Source organism: Gymnoscopelus braueri (assembly GCF_963280865.1).
Source record: "Gymnoscopelus braueri genome assembly, chromosome: 23".
Taxonomy (NCBI): Eukaryota; Metazoa; Chordata; class Actinopteri; order Myctophiformes; family Myctophidae; genus Gymnoscopelus; species Gymnoscopelus braueri.
Window position 1 is genome coordinate 19,650,692 of NC_137625.1, and position 11,027 is coordinate 19,661,718.

Consider the following 11,027-nt stretch of genomic DNA (forward strand, 5'->3'; position numbering starts at 1 on the left):
AAACCCTGACATTTAACTTCACAAAAACAATGCCTAACCCTAACATTAACCCTAACCTCACAGAAATTGTGCCTAACCTAACCTCAACCCCTGTCCACCTGGGCGAAACACCGGGAAAAAAAGACTCTCCCCACAGTCACCAGCCAATGTGGCTACTAGAATTAAAAGTTACCAGCCACTTAGAATTTCCACTAGGCCAAACCACATTCAACACAGCGTACCTATTTTGGGCATGTCATTATAGTTGACAATTTTCAAAAACAGCCAAACAACAAGCTCACAACGCATCACATCGCGACAGGTTGTGAGCTTGTAGATTGGCTATTTTTGAATTGCTATAGTATAAAACAGTGCTTAACACATTGAATGCCAAAAACGGTCCGGACCGTTTTTGAGGGTCCAAACGAGAAGTGCCGAAAACGGTCCGGACCGTTTTTGACCCAATTCTATTTTTATACGAGTGGCCCACGTGGGGCGCTAAAACGAAACTTTGACATCACCCAAGGAGTTTCTGAGAAGAAGAGGCTGGATGAGGCTCCATGTCAAAAATCCTTCCGGTCGGCGTTTTCAATGTTATCTCCTTGACTAAAAGCTTAATATCTCCATTTCTTTTTAATGTGGTGGAAACGAGCCGTTTCCGATCGGCGATCACGCTGCAATGGAGGATCGCGTTGGAAATATTATTGTTCCAGGCGTTAGTCGGGACCCTCCGCCGTCTCGCACGCACGCTTTGTTTACATGCACTTCCGCGTCGGGGCTTCTGCAGCACGAAACGTATAACGCAAGTGGATGGAAGAAATGCAGGCACTCAACGTATAATATTTTAATAAACCTCTGGCACCCAATGTGTTAAGTGGTTAAAGCCCTGCTAATTAGTATTTATGAAGATGTACGGTTCATTGAATTGTCATTCGTCAAAGACAAATAGACAGACAGACAGACAGACAGACAGACAGACAGACAGACAGACAGACAGACAGACAGACAGACAGACAGACAGACAGACAGACAGACAGACAGACAGACAGACAGACAGACAGACAGACAGACAGACAGACAGACAGACAGACAGACAGACAGACAGACATGGTAATTTGAACGTGCCGAATAAGAGTATCAGCAATGCTCACTTGGATACATCCAGACTAAGAGAGACAGAGACAGCGAGAGCGTATGTGTGATGTGAATCTTTTATTAATCAGGCATTTTGCTGAGCAACCTTCATCCCACTGCAAGGACCCCAGGACCTTACCTGGTCTGAATGTCAAAGCGCGCACACGCACGCACGCGCGCACGCGCGCACACACACACACACACACACACACACACACACACACACACACACACACACACACACACACACACATACACACACGCACACACACACACACACACACACACACACACACACACACACCAGCTGCCAAACCAGAGGACAGAAATAGTCAGAGAGACAGAAATGGAGAGATGGAGAGAGAGAGAGAGAGCGAGAGAGAGCAGACGAAAGATGGACAGTCAACAAGGTAACCATAGCAACCGTTCCCATCTGACAGGATGGCAGAACAGAGAGATCCAGTGTTTTCATACTGAAATAATGACACACAACACGGCTTAGGAATGTGACAAAAACTAAACAAATCTCCATGAATTAAACGCTTGTGTAATTGATAGAAAATACGTATTTTTTGGGGTGAACTACTCCTTTAATGCCGATATTTCCACATTATTCTCACCTATTGTGTACTCCCCTTTCCTGTACCCCCTCCTCTCCTCTCCTCTACCCTCATCCTCTTCTCTCATTTGTGAGAATGTGTTGTGCCTCTCCTCCTACTCCTCCTCCTCTCTGACACAGGTGATACATGGGCAGCAATTACACACTTGGAGTGGTCATCCATATTTAACCACTTGAACCCCAGCATCCATATTCTTTGGGGAACATTGGCCAAAAATGGCAGATCTAGAAGGTCACAACGCCTTGCAACACTTTGTCGGGTTTGTAGATCAGCGATTTTTGGCAACGATATTTGGTGTAGATCAGTCCAAGTACTGTTGTAATTCAAGGCTGCATGCTACCAGTTTAGGTAATAATAATAATAATGGATTTATTTATAATGCACTTTACATTTGTAAAAAATCTCAAAGTGCTACAGAAAGCAGTTGCATAAAAAAAAAGTTTTAAAATTAAAACATGGGGGCATAAAGCCTAGAGGTTAAACCTAGAGATGATCACCCTTTCACCTTTTAGGTGGAAACGATTTAACCTAAAAGGTGATTATGATACTGGGTTCTCTTTCCTCTTCATCTATCTCATATTCTTCACTCCTTCTGTCCACCTCGCTTTTCTTCATCTATCTGTCCCTGTCCCTACACCTCTCCCTGTCACTCTATTGCTACCCACCCCACTCTCTCTCTACCCCCCAACACACGCGCGCGCGCGCGCGCGTGCACACACACACACACACACACACACACACACACACACACACACACACACACACACACACACACACACACACACACACACACACACACAGTATACCTTGGGGTGTCAGTCCGGTCAATAATCTGATCAATAAGGCTAGTCAGTGTAATGTGTCTCACTTCATTGTCCTAATGATCTGTCCAGATTCAAAATAGGACGTGTGCATCTGTGACTCCATCAACACCTTCTCAATACTGGCTGAAGGCTGAAAGCCAGGGGGACTCAATGTGTCAGTGTATCTACGTGAAAAGAAATTCAACTAAATTGATTAGTCTTATTAACCACCTAAGTAGCCCTATTCTATACTTCATACAGTGTCACACAAAAATAGAAGATCTGCAAGTTCACAATGGGTTGTCGCCAGGTTGGCCTGCCTTTATGTCTAGTCTCTTTATGTTGATTATGTTCTTTCCATATTATTTTTTTCCATTTTCTTTTTTTTACAGAATGTCAGTGTTACTGTCTGTTTGTCTGTCTGTCTGTCTGTCTGTCTGTCTGTCTGTCTGTCTGGCTGCTGTCTTGGTCTATCTCCTGACATGACTCCTGACAAATCTTATAGTGTGAGGAAAAAGTTAAACCACAAATACTGAACAAGTAATCATTTCCATAGAGTGTTTGTTCAGTAACAGGAGTCTCCCTGTCTCTCCAGCTCTTTAGAAAACAGAACATTCGTTTTCAGGTAGGGATACAAATTTCATCCAATCAAGAGAGAGAACTCAAAGAGGATAAACAAGTGCAATTGTAAGTGATGAAATAAATAAATGAGCAGACAAAATTGAAACCTGTTAAAGCAGAATCTGAATGGGAACTCAGTCAAACAAGATAGACAAAATAAGGCACAGACAAAGTCACAGTTTGAGAAGAATCAGTGATATATTTTTGATATCAAAAAGGAGCTCCAAACTTACAATTTCAGCAGGACAAGAATCGTATGCAACCTACCAGTCTGAAACTCAAAGACACACTGAAAGGTCACAGGTTTTATACAAGTGACTTCAAACAATTCTCACAGCATCAAAAAGACCTCCTGTCCCACATGAAAAGGAACACTCGGCTCATCCTCATACTTGCTCATTTGTTTATCACCTTAGTATGTGAAGTGAAACAAAATAATGCAAATGTGTCTCTATCGGAGTCAGGATGTCTGCAGCCGGTAAACCACATGACATGGGGGAGAGGGAAGTATTTGAACTCAGTCCTTATTTCATTAAACAGGAGTTCTTTACAAATGTTCACTTCATTTCAAAATTACTTTGACAAACCCTATAAAATTTAAGCTGAAGAATGGGTCCTGATTAGATGACATTGGTGACCCACTTGAAAATGTATTTTCTGTTTAGTAAAGAACTGGAGAAACTGAATGAACACTCAATAGCAATGATTACCATGGGAATATAGAGCTTTAACTTTTTAACAACCCCCTACCCCCAAAAATGTTTTTTTAAATTGTCAGTGAGTATGAAAATAAACGTGCCCTGCCTTCCCCTCTGCTTCTCTTCTCTTTCTTTCTCTTCCCTCTCTCTTTCTCCCACTCTTCTCCCATCACCTCAATGTCAGTCTGAAGGTCGTTGCTGCTTATCTACAGTGTTACGCAACCATCCATTGTGTAGGTAATAGTGTCAACACCACACACACGCGCGTGCACGCACGCTCACACACACACACACGTGCACACACACGCACACCCCACTCGCTGTTTCTCGCCCTCCCAGGCTCCCACCACCATTCTCTTCATCTCATCTCTCCTGTCTCTCCCTTACCTTCTTCATTTCTCTCTCTCTTTCTCCTTCAATCTGTCGCTCTCTCTCTCTCTCTCTCTCTCTCTTTCGTCCCCATGACAACAGAGACTATTCTGTCTCAAGGAGGAATGTCTGTAGCTTGTAGATCCAAATAGGGTACTCAAGTGGCAGACGGTAGTGTCAACACACACACACACACACACACACACACACACACACACACACACACACACACACACACAGTGACCCTGGCCTGTTACCAATTAGAATACTGATGAATACTGCACACACATCGTTGCTGTCAGGCAGAAATCTTGAATGTTTTCATTATTTTCTCGTAAAACAATGCCCCAATTCGTCTTACAAGAGTATCGCGCAAAAGTTCGATCTACAAGCTCATAACGTGTTGCGTCAGGACACGTTGAGAGCTTGTAGATCTGCTATTTTCTCTTATTTTTCGAAATATTCTGAAGGTGAACGTGAAAGTGTTAAGTGAGTCTGTGGGTTTTATGAATATTTTATCGATGAAAAGTATTAACCCATTAAAACCGGTCATTTTAGATTTGAGCTAAATATATATAGCAACATACGTTTTTCATAAAACTCTTAGGATTTAGAACAGTTTAGATTTACAGTGGTTCTCAAGTGACGCGCTTTGAGCTTGTACATCTGCTATATTGTACATCTGCTATTTTTTTTTAATCTTGAAAGTGTAAGAAATCGAATGTTCTCTTTCGGGGGTCCCTGGCTGGCACAAACAATTTTCAGATAAGGTCCGCGGCCAAATACATATCAATTTGGGGGTCCTTGGCACGAAAAAGATTGAGAACTGCTGTAAACAGTTTGAGAACTGCTGTAAACTGCTGTAAACCCTACCTGAAAATTCATTTTCAGGCAGAGATACAAATGTAATCCAATCAGGAGAGAGAACTCATAGAGGATAAACAAGTGCAATTGTAAGAGACTAGTTAAATATAATAAATATGAACTACATTGGATCCATTGGAACACATGGATCATTCTTTTTTTTCCAATTCCTGAAAAGTAACCAAAAGTAACCATTTTGGTTAGTACGATTACTGAAGTACCTGATTCCTCTGTTGCAAATATCACAGACTCGCATGATCTGTAAAAATGTGCTGAAGTTTTTAGTCTACAGTACAGTGCACCTGCAGCATTGTATTATAGTGTCAGCGGTTTAAACGGATACTGACACAGTTAGGAAGCAGCAACATCAGAACTTCCTATGTTAACATAAATCTTACTTACTTTTCCTACTATGAATAGCAAAAAATGCTGATTTACAAGCTCACATAGCATCACGAAGCAAGCTTGTAGGTCTGCTCTTTGTAGATTTGTTATTTTTAAAATGTTGTCAAATTTGCTTACATTTTGTTTTTAATGTTTTTGAAGATTTTGCCCAAAATAGGGACGCCAGATTCAAAGAGGTTAAAAATGCATGGCCGTGTGGCCTTGTGGTTAAGGCGCATGCCATATTTATACTGTAGGTTCTAATGAGTTGCGGGTTCACTTCCCGAGCCCGGCGACCTTTGCTGCGTGTCACTCCCCGTTTCTCTCCCTGTTTCCTGTCACTCCCCACTGTACTATCCAAATAAGGCAGACAAAATAGAGCAAGCATACAACACATAATAGATGGGACAGGTATGAGACAAAGTCCTCACTGTTCATTTAACCCATTAATACCTGGAACGCATGTGTGTTACTTTAGATTTCTTTGGCTATTCAAAAATAGCAGATATACAAGCTCATAGCGCGGCACGCGCTATGAGCTTGTATATCTGCTATTTTTGAAAAATCGTGAAAACTACAACAACTCGAAAACTACAAAAATCGTGAAAACTACAACAACGTAGGATTTAAAAAACATTTTTAAGAATCGCCTCAGGTCTTAATGGGTTAAGTCTGTAAATGTAAATATGGACCCCACACTCAGCCCCAGATTTACATACATGAAAGGCACTGGGCAAATTGCGCTGTGTCTTTGAAGCTATTTGCGCTTGCAGTCTGCATGAAATGAATGTCTGACGTACTAACGCAGCAGCTTATTACACAATCTGCATAATAAGGAGCACCTGTGTGTTAACATAACAAGCATGTTTCTAGGTGCAGAATGCAGAAAGACAGTCAATTTGACCACATGCAATGTAGGGTTTAAAACGGTTTGAACTGGCCATGCTGGCCTCTTTTACATCACACTGCTTCCATTGTCATCCAACCAGCAGTACTCCTCTCATCCAACCACTCAAGCAGCAGCCTCCACTCTACTGTCAGTTTATTGTGTATACGTGCATGGTAAAGCCACTTTAAAGGGATTGTAGGCGATTCAGAGATAAACAAAGGGAAAAAATCCAGCAGTTCGTTTCCCCGACCACCAGGGGGTGACGCACGGAGGACTTCCATAGAGTAAGCAGACTTCTAAACGGGCCATGCCGAATATAGGTTACTTTATGCGATACAATTCGCGGAACTGCCCGCCCCTGCCGGTTCTCTAAATTTTTATTTTTAAATAGGCTCTTTCATGACAAATTGACCACATATATGAAGTTAAACAACTAAATTCTATCCAAACGCTTTTTGAAAAGTAAATTATGTGCCTAAAAAACGAAGTTTGAGAGCATTTTAAAACCGAAAGTAAAAAGTTCACACGGACACGGACGCGCACGGATGCGCACATGCGTGCGTGAATTTACGCACCGGATACCCGGATGTGTAACCTAAATAGTAGGGAAAATACGGATTTCAGAAAGAGGAGTGTTTTTCAATGCAGGAAAACACCCCAGCATCATTATATAGTGGCTGATAGAGGGGAAAAAATGCAAAATATATATATAGAGGTATTTTTCAAATATAGGCTTAATGTTGCCTACTATACCTTTAACTATAGCATGTCTACAGCTGACCCACTTCTGTCCTCGTCCAACCCCTCATCTGTCCACACATACTGCTCAGCCGTCTCAGTGAAGCACGCCTACAGTGGCTTTTAATAGGTGTTTTATGGCTGTGCTTAGCACGTTTTGTGGTGGGTTGCCATTGTAAAACACACTCAAGACTAAGCTTAGTTATTGATCTGACCTACTTCCTTTCTCATGCAGCTACCTCTCTCTCCTCATCCAGTAAAGGATGACTTGTTCACTACTGTAACCTGATTAGGAGAGCAGAAGGATGCATCCGGACAATCCATGTACTGTAAGCGCCAAGTAAATTGTCAGTAACTTACACGTACAATAATCTCACTTAACAAATCTGTGAATAAAAAATATATAAATAAAATATATAATAAGAAATTCAATTTGAATTACTTTTCCTGGGACAGTCAACATACTGACTTTGTGCCAAACCTAAATCGAATATAGGTTAATAAAACGTAAACAAACAATTAACAAAAGATTATTCAGGGCTGATAGCCCAACCACGTAGTTTGCAAACCTTGACAATCATGCGTCCTTTTCTCTGTCCAATCAGAGAGCAGGTTACTCACCACAGTGACCAGGTGACGTGCCGACACCGGGTAGCGCGCTGCTCCTGCCTCATGCCCTGGCTTTGCCAGCAGGTTGAGGGCTTGATGCCCGACGGGTGCCTGGCGAAACCGCGGCGACAGGAGGGACGCCGGCATCAGCTTGGCTAACGTGGCATGGCGGGAGTCCGGCACTTTGTTGTGTCGCAGGTTCGAGTCCCGGTGAGGATGGACAGACGATGGGAGGTGTTTGGAGCGATGGGGATTTGAGTGAAGCACCTCATGGTCACCGGAGTATGTGTCTGAAGAGGGTGGGGGTTGCAGAGAGAGGAAGAGAGATGGAGAAAGAGCAGAAGGGTTAAACCATTGGTTCTCAAAGTGGGGTCCGGGGACCCCCAGGGGTCCTTGGGTACAAGGGGGTCCCCAGCAAAATCTGTAGAGTGTCACAATCATGTTAACCACTTTAACCATATGTTATACTTTGGCTATTCAAAAATAGCAGATATACAAGCTCGTAGAAAAATATGAGCTTGTAGATTCTGCTATCCTTTGAAGAATCTTGAAAATGTGTGCAAATCTTTGAATATTCATTTGTAAAAAGCGAATTTCTTTTAACTAAAATCTTTGCTTCTGGGGGGTCCCTCTGGCACAAAACCTTTTCAGATGGGGGTCCGCGACCAAATACAGACCAAACTGGGGGTCCTTGACTTGAAAAGGTTTTAGAACCACTGGCTTAAACAATAGTATGGAGAACAAGACAGGGTATAATAATGGTGTGCAACGTCAGCCTGGAGCCCTGAGGAACTCTAATATATTTGATGGTGTATAGAATTCCATATTTGAGCAATAACGCATGATTTGGGGCATGATATCCATCTCCCTATCTAACCTGACACATTCCACTGCACCACCAGTATACCAGGAAACCCATCGCAGAAAGACTGCTGTGTGGGTGTGAATATTATCTCACTGGCAAGTCGCCCAGAAAGCCATCAGTTTCTGTCTGTCTCCCATTTCCACGAGTCTGAGAAACTGAAACACAAGTAGAGACTGTCTGACAGGCTGGCACAGCCTGTCAGACAGCCGATGTATCACTGCCTATATATGCCTGTCTGATCATCTGTGTATCTGCCTGTGTGTCTGTACAGGCAAGGTGAGTCTTTATGAAGCACCCCTTCATCTGTGTGCCTTGTATACTTCATAAAATAATAAATAGGAGTTTCACATTATTGGGGTCTTCATTCACAAATGCTACACTTAATTAGAAAGAAAAAACCTGCTTTTAATGGAAATTAAACATGCAGTGTGGCTAAACTAGACACCAATAACACATTTTACATTATAGCCTAACTTTTCCCCTGGGTGGCATTCCTTTGCTTTTATGCAACAACACTGTGTATGTATCCACTACCCTTTGTTTCTGTGTTTGATACATGGTAATCTCTCAAGAACAGCTTCTGCACTGCGTTGGAATCTGTCGGGGAGGTTCGTCATAACGAGTGCGCATTCAGATCAGGAAGTAGGCCGCGCTTTACCCAATCACATGTAGTGGGCGGGATTAACATGTCCGTCGATCTTTCCCCCTCGAAACAAACCGAAACTAATTTAACAATAGCGTCCGCGGAGCAGACAAAACCACGGAAATATATTCACATTTTAACTTACTCTTTCATCATAGAAACAAGTGGGCTTATAACCAAAACGATCCATGTTCTCTGGGAGAAGTGGTGTTAGTGTTCCGTGTAGAAATATTGTTAGTGGGAATGAAAACATAGTCGCACCAACCGGAAGTGATGCGCTGAAGGCGCATCACAAACACCGGTTTCCTTGTGCTCTGGTGTTACGTTATCGTCCGCCCAGAGCCAACAGACATAGAACAAACAGCAGAGGGCGCTGTTTTTCATTTTCAGTTGGCGATGGGTTCCCAGATTGGATACATGGCTACTACACATTTTCTTCGTCGGTTGCTATCCATGGTGCTGAACCATGGATAGCTTTTCCATTCAATACAGAGTACCACTGTACATGTCCATGCACCAAAATGGGCTCTGCATCGTCCAACCAAGCTCCCACACAACCACAAGACAGTCAACATATGATTTCAAAACCTTACCGACCTGCAATGTAATCACTGCAAACAAAATAAGACACGTTTTGTGTAATGTTAGCCTGTTCGGGTTGGACAGTTTTTTCTCTGCCAACGCCACTATAACCTACAATAAAATCATCCTCACAAGCTAGTTTAAATAGATTTTGAAATAGAGAATGCTGTTTTTAATCAAGCACCGTTTTTAGCAGAAGGCATTTTGATATAATCCCTCATGTGTGGATTGTTTTAGTAGGCTACTTCAGTCTGCAAACCAGTGGTGTAAAGTAACTAAGTACATGTACTCAAGTACTGTATTTAAGTACAATTTTACTTCTACTCCACTACATCTCAGAGGCAAATATTGCACTTTTACTCCACTACAATTATTTGAAAACTTTAGTTACTAGTTACTTTCTAGAGATTTAGATTATTACTACAAAACATACAGTAACCACTTCAGCCCTATATATTTATATATTGAAAATAGCCAATCTACAAGCTCACAACACATCGCGATGCAACGCATTGTGAGCTTGTAGATCGGCTATTTTAAAAAGATATTTTGAAATGTATACATTTTATAGATATTTCTACATTTTATACATTTGAAAACTGAAGTACATTTAGAATTCCGGACTTTCACTTGTAACAGAGTATATTTCTACATTTCAGTATTGATACTTTCCACCACTGCAACAAACTCGTCTGGCAGGTGGCCAGAATCCGCTCCTCCCATTCATGGGGACATCTGTCTAGTCTAGTCTACTGGCCACATGGGGACATGTATGTTAAAACGAGCAATACCACCTTCAACAGAGATGACAGCTGATCTGCCTTATTTAGCCGTCTGGTGACTAGAACAGTGTGTGCAGCAAGCCATACAGGAGTCCTAATGGAAACATAAGCTGACTGATACAGTAGGCCAGTGGTTCTCAAACCTTTTCATGTCAAGGACCCCCAAATTGACACTTGTTATCCTGCGGACCCCCATTTGAAAAGATATGCCAAGTGATTTTCAACCATTTTAATTTCAAGGACCCCCGGTTTGACATGCATTAGGGCGGCTACGGACCCCAATTTAATGCCATTTCTATCTCTGGGACCCCAATTTATATTGAAAAATCAATGTTAATGTTAACTTAATTTAAAGAGTGTAAATGGTCCATTTGATTCCATTTGTACACTCTCATAGTTACAGACCGATAAGGGTCCATTTGGTTCCTCCTAACTATCTATCATTTA

The 11,027-nt window shown here is 42.0% G+C and overlaps 1 protein-coding gene across 1 annotated transcript in view; it reads right to left on the reverse strand.

Annotated features, from left to right (window-relative positions):
* The window catches only part of ptprr (protein tyrosine phosphatase receptor type R), a gene marked incomplete at its 5' end in the record, with an annotated part of 55,476 nt that extends 44,955 nt beyond the window's left edge, over positions 1-10,521 (reverse strand). The window contains 2 exons of the mRNA XM_080421137.1: positions 7,721-7,998; positions 10,467-10,521. Of these exons, the coding sequence (XP_080277263.1) occupies positions 7,721-7,998; positions 10,467-10,521 (333 nt within the window). The remainder of the gene's footprint in view (positions 1-7,720; positions 7,999-10,466) is intronic.
* Between the last annotated feature and the right edge of the window lie 506 nt (positions 10,522-11,027).